This window comes from Adelges cooleyi, unplaced genomic scaffold (assembly GCF_023614345.1).
Source record: "Adelges cooleyi isolate 19-005CV unplaced genomic scaffold, UGA_ACOO_1.1 ACOO_flye_CR_arks_rails_tigmint_CR_PRNA_601, whole genome shotgun sequence".
Taxonomy (NCBI): domain Eukaryota; kingdom Metazoa; phylum Arthropoda; class Insecta; order Hemiptera; family Adelgidae; genus Adelges; species Adelges cooleyi.
This window is the reverse complement of record NW_026096299.1, coordinates 66,312-84,916: the sequence shown is the minus strand read 5'-3', so window position 1 is coordinate 84,916 and position 18,605 is coordinate 66,312. Positions and strand designations below refer to the sequence as shown.

The 18,605-nt window shown below is 30.7% G+C and overlaps 2 protein-coding genes across 2 annotated transcripts; one reads left to right on the top strand and one right to left on the bottom strand.

The window, feature by feature from the left end:
* Positions 1 to 1,195: 1,195 nt before the first annotated feature.
* On the top strand, positions 1,196 to 7,304 carry LOC126844048 (cytochrome P450 4C1-like). The gene is made up of 12 exons (XM_050581898.1): positions 1,196 to 1,221; positions 1,332 to 1,621; positions 2,993 to 3,099; positions 3,168 to 3,258; positions 3,342 to 3,533; positions 4,080 to 4,149; positions 4,826 to 4,952; positions 5,032 to 5,092; positions 5,168 to 5,349; positions 6,504 to 6,672; positions 6,735 to 6,914; positions 7,007 to 7,304. The coding sequence occupies exons 2-12, from the start codon at positions 1,399 to 1,401 to the stop codon at positions 7,177 to 7,179; spliced, it is 1,575 nt and encodes a 524-aa protein (XP_050437855.1). The 5' UTR covers positions 1,196 to 1,221; positions 1,332 to 1,398; the 3' UTR covers positions 7,180 to 7,304.
* Positions 7,305 to 8,730: 1,426 nt separating this feature from the next.
* LOC126844054 (major facilitator superfamily domain-containing protein 6-like) lies at positions 8,731 to 14,845 on the bottom strand. The gene is made up of 6 exons (XM_050581903.1): positions 14,693 to 14,845; positions 11,744 to 12,106; positions 11,413 to 11,600; positions 11,115 to 11,251; positions 8,990 to 9,111; positions 8,731 to 8,912 (listed from the first exon to the last, which is right to left on the bottom strand). Exons 1-6 carry the CDS (start codon positions 14,760 to 14,762, stop codon positions 8,731 to 8,733), a joined length of 1,062 nt encoding a protein of 353 aa, XP_050437860.1. The 5' UTR covers positions 14,763 to 14,845.
* Between the last annotated feature and the right edge of the window lie 3,760 nt (positions 14,846 to 18,605).

Sequence of the window (18,605 nt, the reverse complement as noted above, 5' to 3'; positions counted from 1 at the left end):
CTTTTTCGTCTCCTTGCCCAAGCTTAATTTAGATTCGAGGGTCACCCATCCGTCTTCCCTATTCTTTATGGCAATAATATTAACTGATTTGATTAGATAATAGTTAATACCAAGAAATCATTTTGATGTACCCGGACCCTTAGTATTTAAAATACAAACTTCTCCAAAACTCCCTTCCTAGTTTATGTCACCCTTAAGCATTTCGAACTTGAAGAATACTCAAAACTACACACATAACCCACAAGCGTTTGTGTTAAAGATGGGAAAAATTACCTCACGGTAACTGCTATTTATTGCCCGACCCAAAGAGGTGTAGATTAAATTAACTTTACTGATTTTTCCTGTACGCTAGGAGACGGGTGCTTTGCAGTCAGAATTCTTGATCACTAGGGATCAAAAATGATCGCTCCGAAATCATTTCTACCAAAGAACCAATTCGCTAGCTAACCAATTCGGAGAAAACCGCCGAACGACTTGACTTTTTCGTAATTAAAGGTATCTCCTCTTGTCACGTTGAAGTTAAAGGACTAATAGAGCTAACGGCTGACCACATTCTTGTGATATTATCGTTAAGAGCGGTGACAATCATGTTGCTCACACAAGGAAACCCAGCCTGAACAATCCACGAGTTAACAGAAATTATTGTATGGATTTACTAAAAAAAAAATAGGCAACCAACGATGGGGAATGAGTGTAATGACTGTGTGTATAGTTTAAAGTAAAATTGAAAATCTGACACGTCTTTTGGTTATGTAAAACATACTATGTAGGATACGTTTGTAGGTGTATTTTAAAAACAATGTAAATATATGTAACCTCAAGGGAAATAAAATCATAATTGAGCAACTCATAAAACCGTTTAAGATAATTGTTACAAAATATTTTAACAGTGCAAATATGTTTTAAATCATAAATTGTCAGGAAATTAAATACAAAGTACACAAAAGTTTTTAATAATAATTTCTACATTTTTAAATTGTATTACAATGTAAGAAAATTAATCTAAACATTTCAAAGGACCAGCGTTATAAATAATTCACTTCCCATATTTTTTTATTTAACAGATACGGTGTTGATTACAAAGGTTAATGAGTGTTTTAGTGAACACAACAGGTGCAGTTTTTTTTATAGATATTAGTGTGTTTCAGATGTTTTCCGATCCATTCCGTCGAGACATTATATCGTATACTTATAATTTATATATTATTGAATACTTAATCGGTAAAAAATAATTATTATTTTTATGACTTTTAACTTGATACTATTATATTTAAGCTAATGTGTTAACTATGCGTGTCTAATAAGTTATTTTTATTCCACAACAAATACAGTTGTAAATGCAGCAGTGCTTGATTGCATATCAGCGCCAACAGTTCTCTGGTCCAGAGTCATCTCACAATGAACTGGCTGGAAAAATTCTCTGAAGCTTTGGCTTTAAGTTTGAACATCTCTATATTATGGTTACCGCTTATCATGCTGCTAACTTTCCGGCTCTACAAATTGTTTCGGGATAAACGTGCGATCGAACGGCAAAAACAAATGTCACTACTACCGAGCTTAACAAAAACCTACTGGGAAGTTCTCAAGAACGCGTTTAGCGCCGCTAGATTGAGCCCTCAAGGTAATATTTTTGTGAAGTATTAAGCAATTTTCCATTATTAGTGGAAGCCTAAAAATTATCCAAAACTATTTTACGCTAATTATTTTAGCTTATGTTTGAAAATTAATTTACCGTAAAGGGGGAATAGCTGATCGAGTTAGGTAAGGTCTATATAGTTTTACACCTTAAAGTAATTGAAAAAAAATTGTTTTAGTTAGAAAAAGTATACTGTTAACAGTAAAATAAAAATTGAGAAGATTATTTCATTACTATAGTTATACAAAAATAACCAATCGAGTAGACAATTTGGATTTACTTAACATTTTAACCATTACTTCAACTTATTAATGAGTTAGTGTCTAGAAAACAAATAATGTAGGTATTAAATATGGCTTTTATGGAATTTAGTAATTTTTTAAATATTTCTTTCGAGAATTATATAACAAACACAGAAAGTGCTTCTAAACTAAAACTTTTTAACTTATAATTTATTCAATATATAATAATTAATTTAATAAGAGTATTTTTTTTTTGAATTTACTGTTTTTATACAATGTGATCTCAATTTTTCACACTACCTATTTGTGAGTTTAAAACTTATAATTATTTTAAAAATAGTTATCCAAAACTGATTATCGACTAGTCACAATATTTTCAGTACTGAATTATTCTTAATTGAAAAAGTTGATGAAATGTATGCGTTACGATTTACAATTCAAAAGTTGCTATCAAAAGAAGTAAGTTAGGAGTCAGTTAAAACTCTTTTCATATAGCCATTAAAAGTTTCTGTTTTTTTTTAACTTGTTCAACCTGAAATTATACATTCAGTGTACTTTATTAACTCTATACCAAAATTAAATAACCTTACAATAAAAACAGATAGCATAAATTATCTATCATAATTTATATGGTTTTGGAAATCGCCATATAAGTTTGTTTGATAAAAAGTTTCAAATTTTGGGCAGGAGAAAAGGTTGAATGTAGTATTGTTTTTATCTGTGTGCACTTAGTTTCCCTCCCATGTTAATTTTTAAACTATAACAACTCTAATAATAGTTGTTTAAAACTGGTTGTCATAATTATTAGTATATTATTCTCAATTTAAAAAGTTAATAAATTGTACGCGTTACGATTTAATTGTCAAAAGGGGCTATAAAAAAAAAGTCAGTTAATTGGGGGGTTGTGGAAACTAATGAAATTGTAAAAAAATTGAGGTGAAATTGTATAAAAAGAATATAATTAATTAATATAATTGAGTTTCGGTAAAATGCTCATCGAGTATAGTTGTCTTCATTGACGTACCGATTGTGAATCATTTAGTATAATTTAACAAAAAAAAAAAAATTATTGCGTTGCCGAAAATGTAATTACATGACCATCCGAAATTTTCAGCTGTGTTACCCTATTACTCCAGCATGCTTAAAATACTTGGACCATTAGTACGCATAAATGCTATAATACGTGACTACGTCATTATAAACGATCCCGACGACATAAAGGTATGCAAGTTAATAGTTACATTGTTTCTAATACTTAACATTAGAATAGATGTGTATTTGCCATAAAGATATTGTTGTCCAGTACTGAACACATCACCAAAGGACCGGATTACAGGATGCTCGAGCCCTGGTTGAACAAAGGGCTTCTGACCAGCACCGGTATGATCTGTCGCCCACTCGTGGCCTGTATCGAATATTAAACGGTCGTTTTATATTATTAAACACCTACTGTAATGTTTTAGATGAAAAATGGCAAGCGCGAAGAAAGTTACTGACCAACACGTTTCACTTTAAAATTTTAGAAACGTATCTACCATCTTTTAACAAGCATGCACACACTTTAGTGCAAAACCTTGGCAAAGCATCGAAAAACGATGAACTTATCGCGAACATAAGTTCTCACGTGACTCTATGCGCTTTAGATATTGTATGCGGTGAGCTGCTTTTTTTTTTTAATTTATAGATTAATAATAAATAATGTTACCCCTGTCTGGTGGGCAGTGCTTGAATTTGGAGCATAAATGGGGAGGGACGCTGGTATTAGTTTAAATTTCAGCGTTCCTCAGAACACAAATTAGTAGTCACCGTAGAAAAGGTTTTGATTTGAGGTGCATTTCTCACAATAACCAATAACGTTTTTTCAAAATATTATCTCCAAAAATTGTAGCTATTTTTTTTTTTTGTAATGTCGGGTTCAGTAAGTTTTATTTTTTTTTATATCTTACATAAATTTAACTATACAACTAAATTAAATATCGAATAAAAATGCACTGCCAATTTAGTTAGTCGGTATTGTGTAACACAAAAACCTTATATTTTGTCAAACATATTATATTAAATGCTTAGAGTTTGTCATCGACTACAGCCTTGAAGGAGAAAGATGGTTGAAGTAGTTAAAAAAAAAAATGCTATCATTATTAAAAATCGTATATTTGATGTTTGTTAAATTATATACACCGCATTTAATATTGATGTTATAGAAACAATACTGGGCGTGAGCTTAAGATCTCAAGAAGGACAATCCACAGATTACGTTAATGCAATAAAAACGTAAGTGTAATCAATTATAACAATAAATTAAACTTAAAAATTATTTAAAATAGAACTCGTACTTCATTAAAAAAATTGTCTTACGAAAAAAATTATTTTAGATTTGAAATCGGGAGAAAAAATGTTGTTGAATTGATATGTAACATGATTTTTTGCTATATGACCACACATACGTCCACAGGGTGGCCACCGAGTGAGTAGCCGGCATGTGACTAAAATCAACATAATATGGCATGCGACACAAAATTTAATGTAAAATAATTCTAAGGAATTAAAAATAAAATTCTAACTGATAATGATGTGTCTCTTGCCATATGTTGGTTTCGGTCACATGCCGGCCACTCAGTGGCCACTCGGTGGACGCAAATGTGGCCAGATTTAAAAAAAAACATGTTACATATCAATTCAACAAGATTTTTTCTTCCGATTTCAAATCTGAATATATTTTTTTAGTAAGACAATTTTATAATGAGATACGAGTTATATTTTAAATAATTTTATAATAAAAAAAAAATGAATACCATTTATTGCACCCATAGAGCATTCTGAATGTCTCATTTGAAGCTCGGTAGAACTTTACATTACACCCTGTATATATATATATATATTATAATTAAAACTGTTTAAGCTTTCCCAAGTGTAAACATAAGAATAATTGGATATATTGTTTTACTAGCGTGTGTCGTATAGCCGTCAAAAGAATATTAACAATTTGGCTTTGGAGCGACACGATTTTCAACGTCAGCACTGGCGGTAGAGACTTTTATAAATCGTTAAAAGTACTGCATACGTTTACTGAAAATGTAATTATAGCACTATATAATCGACAGTTGTACACAAATGAATATATTTGTACTATGTTTAACGAAAATCTAATTTAAGATTATTCAAGAAAGAAAACAAAAACTTATTTATTCCGAAAATTTAATTGCCGGCACCGAGGGTTTGAAATTCTGTTTGTTTGTAATCGATATTTATTTTTTACGCACTAAATTTGAAATGCCGATAATATTTACAGAAAGAAAAAGAGTACATTCATTCCTGGACCTATTAATCGGCATTTCCAAAGAACATCCTAACTCGATGACAGATGCTGACGTCCGAGAAGAAGTAGACACTTTTCTTTTCGAAGGACACGATACCAGTTCAATAGCTATGACAATGGCATTGATTCACATTGGCATGAATCAAAACATCCAGGTGCTTAGTTTATTACTATAAATTTTACTTATCTACAACGAAACGGTAATTTTTATCGCCGTTTTACAAACTATTTGTTAATAACTGATATTTTTATTTATTGATCAAAACGTTTCAGTTTAAAACCTTTTGAGACGGACTTTTAGGTGGTAAAGTAAATCAAACAGCAAAGTTAATAAAATTTGTTTAATACAATTTGATATTTAACTAAAAATGTTCAAGTCATATATAAACATAGAAAAAAAACATTCCTGATTGATATCAACAAATGTGTGTTTCAATTTTTACAACGCAATAATTGTTAAGCCAATTTTGTACAGATACACGTCTATGGCGTTAAGCTAAAAGGAAGATTCTTTTTTCTGGTATCTAAGCGGTTTTAATCTGAAAGTACGTTTGTACAAAAATTAGATATCGAGACACTATCGAGATTTTAACATAAGCGGTTTTTGATAGTTGTTAGAAACTGAGTATCGAACATTAAATTTTACATGTTTTTAAAGTTTTATAATTGGCCAAATCAGTTGAATAAAAAATTATCAGAGTGAAAATCTATATATGGTCTCGAGCTTTAGTTTTGTATAGACTTGATTTTACTCTAAATTTTCTCAGAAAAATACATCTCAAGTGGTATTTTTTAAATGAAAATCGAATGTGGTGTGGTGCCCTTTTAAGATGAATCGAATGTGGCGTGGGCCCTTTTAAATGTTTACGAAACACCCTAAAAAAGAATGTGAAGGTCGGACCTTCCATCATTATATTTACATCTTAACCTTTAATCATGTACCTAGGGATGATTTAACCAATCCCCCTCGATATAATATTGAAAAATTAATCTATTAAATTATTCATTTGTTGATATTGAAAAAACTTGTAGCAATGTTAGGACGGTGTTAAGAAATTTTCATATTTTCATAAAACAACTTAAACTACTACCGAGAGTTTAAAATAATGAAAACTCCCCACATTCCTGGCTGTGTAGATTTTTATCACATCCCATAAATCCATTTCAGATTGTATTGTTAAATCATAGCGTAGTTAGTGATATTATATGTGTGTCTATAATAAAGTCACACGGTTCTTTTGCAAAATATGTTGTCCAACAAAATACAACTATTATCACCTATTTTATTTTACTCCTTAATACTTCACAGGATGACATCCGAGAAGAGCTTCATGGAATATTTGGTGACAGTCGTCGAGATGCTACAGTGGAAGACCTTAAAGCAATGCCGATATTAGAAAGAGTAATAAAAGAAACCATGAGACTTTACCCTAGTGTTTCGGGTATTATGAGAAAAATAAATCAACCATTACGTCTTAGTATGATTAAAAACTGAATTCTTATACTCGGCTATACAATTATCAAAATATTAATATTTTAGAAAATCATATAATACCTGCAGAATCTATTGTAGTCATCATAATTCATTTATTACATCGTGATGAGTCGATGTATCCGGACCCAGAAATGTTTAATCCCGATCGATTTTTACCAGACCAGTGTATCGATCGACACCCATTTGGATACATACCGTTTAGCGCAGGACCAAGGAACTGTATCGGTATGACATAATTAATAAACAAACTTGTCTAACAAAATCTATTTTGATTGTCATTTTATAAGATAAAATAAATTTACTGTTTGATATTTTAGGTCAGAAATTTGCAATGTATCAAATGAAGACTGTAATATCAACGGTTGTTAGATACATGAAATTGGAAACACTAGGAACGCAAAAAGATATTGTTGTTATTCCACAGTTGGTATTAAAAGCTGAGTCTTTGCCTAGTTTAAAAATAACATCACTTTTCACAAATCATAAATAATGAGAATTAGGGTTGCTGTTGAGCACAAAAACATGCAAAAATAAAACTTCAGAACACAAGGTCCACTTAGATCCTACAAAGAATGTTATATTTGTAGATCATAGTAATAAGCAGTAGATAATAATAAAAGCAAATAATTTACTTAAATTAGTTAATATTATTTATTTAATATTTTTATTTTATTCATCTTATACTAAAATTTTGCCTGGTCGATTTCCAGTTGTGGATAACAAATTACTTTCAAAGTTGTTTATATTTCAAATTTAGGACGGTAGGTGGATTGCGGTAGAGTAATGTGCAAGGAAAAAATAAAACCACACACCACCCTTCCTCCCTTTCTGAATTTTAAACTCTTAAAGTAATCACGAAAACTTGTAATATATTTTCTGAAATCTTAAAATTGCGCCTAATAAATTTAAAAAAACTTTCAACCCAACCCTGAAGATGTAGCGTTCCAGTGATTTAAGATCTCAATTAATAGGGCACGGTGCAGATAGCTATTATCCAGTGTGTGCCTGCTGACCCTATCTATTGTATGGTATAATTAATGCTGACTAGGCTGGTTTATGGCGAGAAGCAACGTTCAAGTGAAACATGACCATTACACTTGTTAAGTTTTTTGATTTTTATTGTTGTTAAAAAAGTTTTATCACCAAAATTCGAAGTTCCAAATAAAAGAAAAAAGTTTTTCAGCTGTGTCTGTAACCACGAAAGAGCATTTTCATGTCTCGTTGAAGTACCGAATAAATTTAGATTAGTTTTCGATTATAATTTAAAAAAAAAAATTACATGGAGCTTCCAGTTATTGCATAAGCCAAGGAGATTAAAAAATTATGTACAATCAAGTTTCTGGCTAAAATTAACTATAACAAACCTATTACTTTTTTATATGGCTTATAACAATATCACTTTATCTGCCTTGAAAAACTTATAATATTATTTAAAATAAATTTACTAGAATGTAGTGAGAAGTGATATATTCGTTCTAATTCTCAGTTCTAAACACTTAAAATTAAACGTTACTATTATTATTAAGTTAGATTTTTATCGACCACATCGTTGGTAGTACAGTTGCATTTTTAAGTAAAATATATAAGGACGTTGACATTGAGGAACGCCTATATTTTACAATATTTACAAAACAAAGAGATATTACCAGTATATTCATTGTGATTTAATTATGACCATATAACAATAGGTACGTATCGAATGATCTTAACTAGTCTGGACAACATTATTTTCGGATTTGTACATCCGGTTTACAATGAGATTCGTTATTGATACAACGATACAAACCGTAAGCGAACCTATACTGAATATTCTAAAAGCATCGATGATTCCTAAATTCTTGATTATATAACCTCCAACAAAATTTCCCATCGGAATACCTAAAAGAATACAAAATAACTGTAAATTAAATCAATATAATAATCATACGCAAATCAACAAAGCGTTCATAAAGATGAATATAAGCTTAAAACACTTCAAACCTATGCCCTTCATTGCCATTCCATAAAATCCTTGCATCATCCCTTCTGCACCAACTGGAGCCTATTTAGCGGTATACGCGACTCCGGCAGAATACGGTAATGCAAAAGTGATTCCATGAAGTAATTCAACGCTCAAAGCAACCACCGGATTTTTAATAATCGAATAAAGACCAAATCTGATTGCAAAAAACACGAACCCCAATGAAAACACGTTCATATGACCCAACTTTTTGATTATATAACCTAGTAAATACAAGAAAACATTTATGCAATTCGCAATTATTATTTTGCCACGTCTACAAACAGGAATTATTACTTACTTGAAATAAAAAAGAACGGCACTTCCCCTAAAAAACATTGTATAGTCTGAGAAAACCCTTGAATAGTTTTTATATAGGGTTCATATTCAGGATGATATAAATCGGTTATGTCTTCAAAATACCTAAATGCAGAATAAAACAAATTATCCATTGTTAATTGAAATTTTACAAGTTTAAAAAAATTGTTAACGGTTATTATTTTTTCCAAAATTATGATTTGGAATCTATAACTATATCGATGACACGGTGTACAGATATATACAGGGTGGTCATTTTATCGTCAACCACGCAATATCTCATACGGTTGATAAGAAATTGATTTTTATTTTATATTGTTTTTATTATACAATGTGATTCCAATTTTTTTTTTGTTTTTACCTTCCTTCTAACTTAGTTTTTTTATGGCAAATTTTGAAACTTGAATGGTAACGCTTACATTTTATTAACATTATAAATTGAGAATAGTGGACTAAAATCAGTGCGCACTAACCATCCTAACCTCAAAACTTATAATTTTAAAAATAACTATCCAAAAATTGTTATCAACCAGTCAAAATGTTAAGTTAACTATTCTAAAAAAAAGTTAAGTTAAGTTTAAGTTTAAAAAACAAGTAAAAAATAATATGGAAAATTGAGATAACATTTTATAAAAAATAAAAACAATGATACATTGTTTTTTAATTGTACGATATTATATTGAGTGGTTCGCGATAAAATGATTACCCTGCAAAAGCGCAATTTTAATTTTGTTTTGTTATTAGGTGAGGTATAAGAAATAATACTTAAAAGTCCTCTATACAATTTTTGTACGAATATTGGAACACAAAGATTGATATTTTCACTGTTAGAGGACTTGAAATTATTTTTATACGGAGTGATTCATTTTGGGTAAGACACTCATTTTCTCAGAATATATTAGTATTTTGAATAATTTTTTTTTCAATATTTTTAGGTATACAATTTAATGGCATAACTCATTATCTTATATTTTTTTAAATATACACTTAAAAATATCAATTGATAACATTTTCTGTCGACTTTATTTTTGACGTTTGTATTAGGGCACAGCATTCATTTAATCGGTAAGTGTGTTGAAGTTTGACTAAATGTAATTTAATACAATACGAATTCAACTAGCGTTTTTAATTTAAGTTGAATAATTTTTCCGAAAACATTTCATCATTTTAAAATAAATGTTATCATGTCAGAATTATCTTAATGGTTTTGAGAATGAACAATAATATCAATTACTATGAAAATGATTTTTTAAATTGGATCCAAGACCTTACAATGATATAACAAGGTGTAACTTATAAAGTATTAAAGTATGTGTAAATATAAGGCATTCATTTCTAATGTGACATTATTCATGTGAATGTGTAATATCAATATTAATTAATTTTAATGAAAAGTGTGTTGTGTTATGATTAATTTCGAATAATAAATGATACCTGAATTTGTGTATGTGAGTTGGTAGTACCCAACACATATGTTTAAATTAATTTTGAAAATATGAGTAATTATAGTATGCATTAATTAGTAATCACTTCTTAATAATACCAATATTGTTATTAATTTTACTTAAAACCTATGTAAGCATATTATTTTTATTTGATTAATTTTATCTAGGGTAATATATAGTATCTTACCCAAAAGTTGTGTGTCTAACATACAGTACGGAAATTTGACCATAAAGTTTTAGCTATACTGACGGTGAGACTAGTCATTTATTAATATACAATTGTTATCTCTTTAAAACGCTGTAGGTAATGCTATTAATTTGTAGTTATTAAATTCAGTAAATCAAGTAAATAGTTTTTTTCAACTGTTTAAAAAAAAATTAATTAAAATCAGTATTGTAGAGGTTGAAACATTTTAAATTTATTATAATTATTATGGTTTTCGTTTCATTTTAATTATTTTCAAAATAGTAATGTATTTTGACCTAATGTGTACCTAAAAATATTTTGAGAAATAAATATTGTTCAAAATATTAATATATTCCGAGAAAATCTTACCCAAAATTAATCACCCTGTATATATTATACGACATCGTCCCTGTAAATAAAAAAATCAAACTTATGATACCTGTGCACTATACTATCGATGTGATATTGTATCTTACCAGAAGAGAAAATACTGAATAAAGGTATAAAAGAAACCGAACGAGATGGTTGCAATTATAAATACGATTACTCTAAAATCAGTTAAAACTCTTTTCATATCGCCATTAAAGTTTTCTGTTTTTTCAACTTGTTTAACCTAAAAATATACAGATTCATTAGCGTACTTTATTAAAAAGTATCCCTCTACCAAAATGATATCACCATACAACCATAACAGATGGTTTCGGAAATCGCCGTATTAATTTGTTCGATTGAACAAATTGAGCGAAACCAAAATTTATTCTTAGTACAGATTACCTTGATTTTAGCCGAAACGTAAATATCGAAGGCTACGCATATTATTGTTATCACGAATCCGGGTCTAAAGTCGTTATGAGCTCGTCCTTTGCTAAACCAGTCGACGACCACGCCAGAAACCATAGAACTTATACCAAAACCAATTGCTCCCCAAACTACTTGGTGTCCGTATTCGTGTACATTGTCTCCTGGAGAAGAAATGATGATAGTCTTAATAACGATTAATGTCATAACAAAAAAAAAATGGATTAAAATTTATTACATGCTGTCTGAGCGCGAAAACATTTATGGTTAGTGAAGAAATACTTATCGACTAGGTGCATTCATATACCGAGTAGACTGACGCAGATCGTGTCCTCCATCAGCGACCGCATTGTAGATCCGAGGTAAAAGAAAAACAGTAAAAAAAAGAACACCCAGTACAGCGAAGTCTCAAATACGATCTCATCAGCGATACTCTCTGGCGCCGTTGCACCAGGTATGAATATCAATCCGAGAACTGCTATTGCTAAAAGCACCTCTCCAATGAGAAATATTGATTTTCGGCATTGGTAGCGGTCCGTGACGATCCCTATCACAGGCCGTACAACAACACTGGGTATCTGCATACCAGTCAAAGTGATTCCCATCGCAAATGCGGAATAACCTCGTTGTTTTCCAATTGTGGTAAAAAACGGTACAACAGGTGCGTAGGCTAATGTTAAAAATATAGAAATAAAACGTTGATAATTAATAAAAAAATCGCTACTACTTTTCAATGCAACAAAAAAAAAAAAATAAAGAACTCAATCTTTCTAAGATGTTTCGAATTTTTTTTTATTCGAATAACTATTTTTTCGCAAATTAGTTTTTTTTTTAATTATCTCGACAATAAATTAATTAGCCTGAGAAAAATGAAATATTCGAAAAAAACTCGAAATTATTTGATCTCATTTTTTTTGTTTTTAGATTAAATTATAATTATTCGAATAAAAACATCATTCGTCGGTCATTTCAATAAATTTTCTTCTGCGGGTTTTCAAAGGCCATTAAGTCTCATTACCGCAACACAAACCTACCATACCTATCTATCACTATCCTGTGCTACTGTATCTCCTTCCTGAATTCCAATTTCCACTAGACTCTCTGCGACTTTGTCTGTCCACCTTTGTTTAAGTAAGGTCAGCTGGCATAATCTACTTTCTAATTTATCTACGAGTTTTAAAGTTTTAACTTTTACTGGCTATAACATTGAGAAAAAGGGTCGAATCGAGTTGAAATATATATGAAATATTTATTTGGTATGCCACTATACGCCAAAAGTCTCAAATTAAAAATTATACCCATTTCCCATCATCCCCTCTCTAAATAAGGATAAAAGTTTCTTGTATTTTTTAGCAGTAATTTTTGAACCCTTTGTTGAAAATTTGTCAGGATTTTATTTGTCGCCCGCTGTTTACTATTTTAAAATAAAATCATTGGATACAATAGGTTACCCAGACAAGATAGGTAACCCGTTTGGTCAAAGGCACAGTGGTAATTCCGTTTATAAGTGGATTGACCGAACGCATAGAACTAGTAGCAAGAAAATACAGTATAAGGACAGTTTTCTCAACAGTGAAGAAATTGGAAGAATTTTTCCGGAGTCCAAAAGATGAACTACCGAAACTACAAACACCGGGAGTCTACAAACTTCAGTGTACCTGTGGTCATTCATACATCGGTCAACCTATTGAAGTGCGTGCAAGAGAACACGAAACAAATTTGGACTACAAAACAACTGGAAAATGGACCGTAGCATAACACGTGGGTCAAGAAGGTCATAGCGTAAACTTCGAAGAAATCAAGGTCCTGTCTCGAGAATCCCATTACTCGAAAGCATGGTGAGGGAAGCCATAGAAATCGAAAAATGCACAACAAACTTCAACCGAGAAGATGGTTGGAAATTGAGCAACACGTGGAAACTTGTGATATATCAATTAAAAAGAGGACCAAAGGAAACCAGAGACCAAACGGGACGAAGAGAGCCGGAAATACAGCAAAAAACTATTGATAACAAAAACGAAAATCAGTAATGCGGTAGCCGGCCAAGGCGAAGGGGCGTGGCCGTAGAAAACAGCTGTCAGCGGCAAGAGGAAGCGGAGAATGCTGTGGGGGGTATGGTATATAACCTACGCCCACGGAAGCGAATCGGTCAGTCTGCAGCAGAGCGCGGTACGAGCAACATCGAACCACAGCCCTGGAGATGGGACGTGCAAGTGTTCCGAAACGTTGGCGACCTAGTCAAGACATCCAAGTGGGAGTAACTTCAAGTCATGTAAATAGTGTAAATATAATACCCCACTCTAGTTTCAATCATTTTTTAAAAGTTATTTTATTTGTCGAATCATTGCGGTTAGGTTAGGTAGGTTAGGTTGCAGATAACTCACTGCTATAGCAAAAATGCCATGCGATATTTTACTATCGGTAAAGAGCGATAAGGGAATTGAAATTTATAAAAATGTATTTTATTACTACGACGACGACGGGCGATAACAGATCGGGACGGGAGTTGTGCGAAAGAAACCAGTTTTCCATCACGATAAAAAATAGACCAATATTTAGTTGAATTATAACAAATTAAAAAAAACAGTATGCTCATTATTTTAACGTTTTGCTTTTTGAACAGAACCTTTCAACTTTCATCGTAAATTTTAATACAATTTTTACTAACAAATTATATAATTAATATAGTTAGTATAGTTCTATTGTATTATGTTTATTATTATTAAGATCATTCTTTTAATAAGTAAATTATATGGAATTAAATTTATACATTTAAGTGTAGTAAAATTATTAATTTTGATTAGGTTTCTGTGAAGTTATTTTTTTTGAGCTCAGAATTTATACAAGATCATTTACATTCTATACACATTTTAACAATAAAAAAGCCAGTAGAATGGGGTTGGAGCATAGTGGAGACTAGGACGTCACAGGTGTACAGGCATATTTTAAATAAAAACGATAAAATTACTTTTAATGAAACGCTTTGACGCTTATTTTTAAACACTACACATCACTTTAATAATTTCTTACTGTGCTTGGTTTTGACTGTACTGATTTGAACATAATAACCAATGATTCGCATCAAAGCGTTTATTTGTAAATGATTTTATTACTTTCAATTATAATAACTTTTGTAAGCCTGTGACCTCCTTGTCCCCAATATGATCTGTTCCCCACTATGCCCAACCCCACTGTATTAGCTTTTTCTATTGGTATCCATATTGGATAAATGGTAGTTATAATTTTTATATCTTACCGCCCCATGCGAAGAAATAGTTCATTTTCATAAAAAGTAAATCCATGTTGATTTTGCTGCCACATAGCATGATTAATTTTTCTCTACTTTCATAAAAATTTAATGGAAAACAATTTTAAATTAACAAATCGTGTTGTCAACTGAAATACTAAATACCTTATGATGTATTAACTAACTTGAGAGATAGCTTTCAATGATATGTGAATAATATGACATTTAATTGTTTGCTAAAATTGGCCTTCACGTGATTTATAAAAAATGTTTATCTTATGATCTAGTATATAACTTGAGAGATAGTTTTCGATGGTATGTCCATAATATAACATTAAATTATTTGACAATATAATCTGCATTAAAAACACTTATGAGACTCAAGTGTAGTTTACAGAAAAACAGTTGGAAATTGTCAGAAGAGTACAACTGCTGATAATATTGGTCATAATACTCATAAAGTAGCTTTAAATTATGGTTCTGAATGAATAAGACACAACGATCAGATATGGCAATACAGTCAAAAAGAACACGGGTTATCTCCCGCTTCTAACTATTCAGATACGCCCAGATACGTTTTACTGTGATGTGAGCTTTTTTTGTGTCTTTTGTCGTACACTTGAATGACGCTTGTATTTTATGTCTAACCTGAGTAATATTTATTTACTGACTTCAGAGTATAAATGGCCAGTGTTTCTAAACTCGTAGGGATTATACCATCGGTACACTTTGATCTAGAGCTAAGTATGAGAACTTAGTTGAGCCAGTGACTGCTCCGTATTTACTTTATTGAGTTAAGAGACCAATTTACAACAAAGAAACCTATCATAAATAAACTCAGTGACTATTGTTATATTTTACGCTTTCGTAATAATTAAGTTATTAAGGAAAAGGTAGTAGAAATAAATATAATTTTCGCTGTATAAACATATTAACTGTTTGCCATTTGGCCTAGATATATTGCTTAGTTTCATAATAACACTATTTTTCCTTGCTCCTACTACACTTTATACACTGTAACTTTTTTAATACTGGACCAATTTTTTTCAAGTGTTAACTCTGTAGATAACAAATTTCATGTACTACGAAAATAATAGGCCTGGATTATCGATGGCCGGATTACCGAGAGTCTACTGTATTTGGATTACATCATTACTAAAATATCGTACCTAGTTAATGTGATTAACCAGTTTTTTTTTTGTCTTAGCACACATAGATATTTAAATAGAGAGAGAGAACAACATTTATTAAAATATAAAGCGGAGTGCCTGTCTACCAGGTTGTTTATAGTGACACGGTATACCTAGTATACCATTATAACCACAAAAACATCATAAATATGGTCCAAGGTTAGAATTTCGTAGCGGCGCTGTAGGTTGATGACAGATCTACGGAGATTGTTTATATTCGTCAATTCTTCTTGAACGTCTTCGAGCAAGGGGTTTTGACTACCTCTAGGGGTCTGATTATTTTCCGTCGGTTTGTTTTCGTCTGTTTGATCTTCAGTGCTTCGTTCCATATTCAAAAAAATGGCTTGGCTTGAAGTTATTTTTCTAAGAAAGGTATTACATATTATATTTTAACAGCATACTACACTCCATCTTTCCTGGCTGTCAGTGTAAAGAAACGCAAAACATACAGAAAACACTATATGATGTGAACTACACTGGGCAGAGTATTCGTGGGTTTTATAATTCCCTGGAACACATATGTATTGCTCAACAAATGAATCTCTATTCGTATGTCGATGACGTGAAAACATAAAACACGAATTTTTCATGCATATTTTGGAATGACCCCAAGCCCAATAATATATCCATGTTAATATGCCATAACAATATAAAGAATTATTGACATTTTTATGTCTGCTTTGGCTCACAAACGGAAAAATCGACAGTTAATCATACACGGGGATGGAGATGTTAAATATTTTTAATTATGTTTTGTTTTCACAACGAACAAACTTGAATGAACGGATTGATTCAATATAATTAACCAAGTGAATGTTTCGCCTATTAATCGATTAATGCCAATTATTAAAAACTACTTAAAAACTTTTGGCCACAATAAAAAATTAATCATCACCTACCTTTCGAGTACCGTGGTTACCATTGTTACAAACCGAGTGTTTATTTTGGGTTAGCGACGAAAAATATTTCAAGTGGTATCAAGGCGTACGCAAGCCGGTAAAAATTAAAATATAATATGTAGTACCTATGTGAAAACATTTAATAGAGCCTTGCTAAAATTTCAAAAAAATACAAAGCATGTAAAGTAGGGTTGGTTGGATTTTTTTAAATCATTTAAGTTACATAGGTACTAGTACATAGCCGATCAATAAAAAAACCAGCTGTAAAAACGTGTATTGAATACATAGTTTTTTTTCAAGCAGTTTATTTGATTGAATATTCGTGAATTTTTTTTACATATGTAAAATTATTCTAATATTAAAAATATGGACAAAACTCTTAGAAGCTGGGTATTAAGATTTGTAGTTAAAACCAAAATAATTTATTTTATTGTGGAGGATCTACTGTATAAATAGGTAGTAGATATAGGAAGTTGAAATATGGATTATCGATAGCATAATTAAAAAATGTTGTCAGTACAAAATGTCGAGAGAAATTTTACAAGAGAGTATTCTAAAGTTTTTTGGTTCGCACTTCACAGTACTTAATACGAATATTACGGCTTCACTATATGTTTGTATAAAGAGATTGCTGTGTCAATGGTTTTATAACTGATATGGATTATTTTACGTCGTCAAATGGTTAATTGTGTTGTACATGTTTGAACAATTAATTTACTACAATGTGACTTATCTCTCAGTGGAGTATCTTTTCAGTATTACCGCCAGTTGAACGATTTTCTAAATATATTGAAATGTCTTTAATCTGTACAACAAAACTAGTTATAAAATATAACACACATGGTATAGTCAATTTTTTTTGTCAAATTAAATCGTATAATCTGAAATGGTCATACATTTTTTAGTCGAAAATCAAATGCCTACAAAAGTGTGTTCAGATAACTTCACTCTTATTTGCATAAACTAACGTTGCTTTATTAAATGAAATAAGTTGATACAAAACATTGTATATGGTTTCATATATTATTTCTAAATCTCTTTTTTTTAAATTCCATCTACAAAAACGCTTGTTTTTATTCTGGTTGTAACTTGTATTGCAGAGTAAAACGTTTGTGACGTAGTTTGATGATTACATTATCAATTTTTATTATTTAATAAAAACCAATTTGTCAACATAACATAATTAACTGAATATGGATTTTATTATGCCACAGTTGATATAAAGACGATTTGAACAGAACTCTACTTTTTGCGGATTGACCGAATTTAATTTATGTAACTATAAATTGGCAGCCATTTCGTGAGAAATGACAACATGAGTTGATTATAATATAGTTGTTCTAATTATCGATTTGTCAGACCGAATAATCTTAGATGATAACCATATTGTAAATTAGGTATGTAGATAATATTTTTTATGCGTATCTCTTTCCATATTAAAACTACACCTAACAAGACCTTTAACGTATAACAACTACCTAAATGTATTACAAGGTGATTGTTTTATCATGAACCTGTCAATATCTAACTGGGTTATAATTGGTAATTGAATTTTTTTTTATACGTTTTTATAAAACGTGATCTCAATTTTTCACAATTTGTTTTTGTTTTTACCCCCCTCCATAAACTAGTTTTTTTGATAGCAACTTTTGAAACTATGATAACGTCTATATGTACGAGTATTTTATTAAATTTTTAAATTGAGAATAATCTACTAAACATTTTGATTGGTCGATAACCAGTTTCGGACAAATATTTTTAAAACTATAAGAATTTAGAAGTTAGGATGGGAGAGGAGCTGCGGTTGGAAAATGCGCGCAGATAAAAATTAAA

What these genes read in the sequence shown, in the direction of transcription:
- LOC126844048 (XM_050581898.1), top strand. Translation starts at nt 1,399, where the DNA reads ATGAACTGGCTGGAAAAATTCTCTGAAGCTTTGGCTTTAAGTTTGAAC. An exon ending in TACGTTAATGCAATAAAAAC is followed by an intron (nt 4,150 to 4,825) that starts GTAAGTGTAATC and finishes TTGTTTTACTAG; the next exon opens with CGTGTGTCGTATAGCCGTCA. An exon ending in AGGACCAAGGAACTGTATCG is followed by an intron (nt 6,915 to 7,006) that starts GTATGACATAAT and finishes TTGATATTTTAG; the next exon opens with GTCAGAAATTTGCAATGTAT.
- LOC126844054 (XM_050581903.1), bottom strand. Translation starts at nt 14,762, where the DNA reads ATGCTATGTGGCAGCAAAATCAACATGGATTTACTTTTTATGAAAATG. An exon ending in GATCTGCGTCAGTCTACTCG is followed by an intron (nt 11,601 to 11,743) that starts GTATATGAATGC and finishes TTTCTTCTCCAG; the next exon opens with GAGACAATGTACACGAATAC. An exon ending in GCCGTTCTTTTTTATTTCAA is followed by an intron (nt 8,913 to 8,989) that starts GTAAGTAATAAT and finishes TGTATTTACTAG; the next exon opens with GTTATATAATCAAAAAGTTG.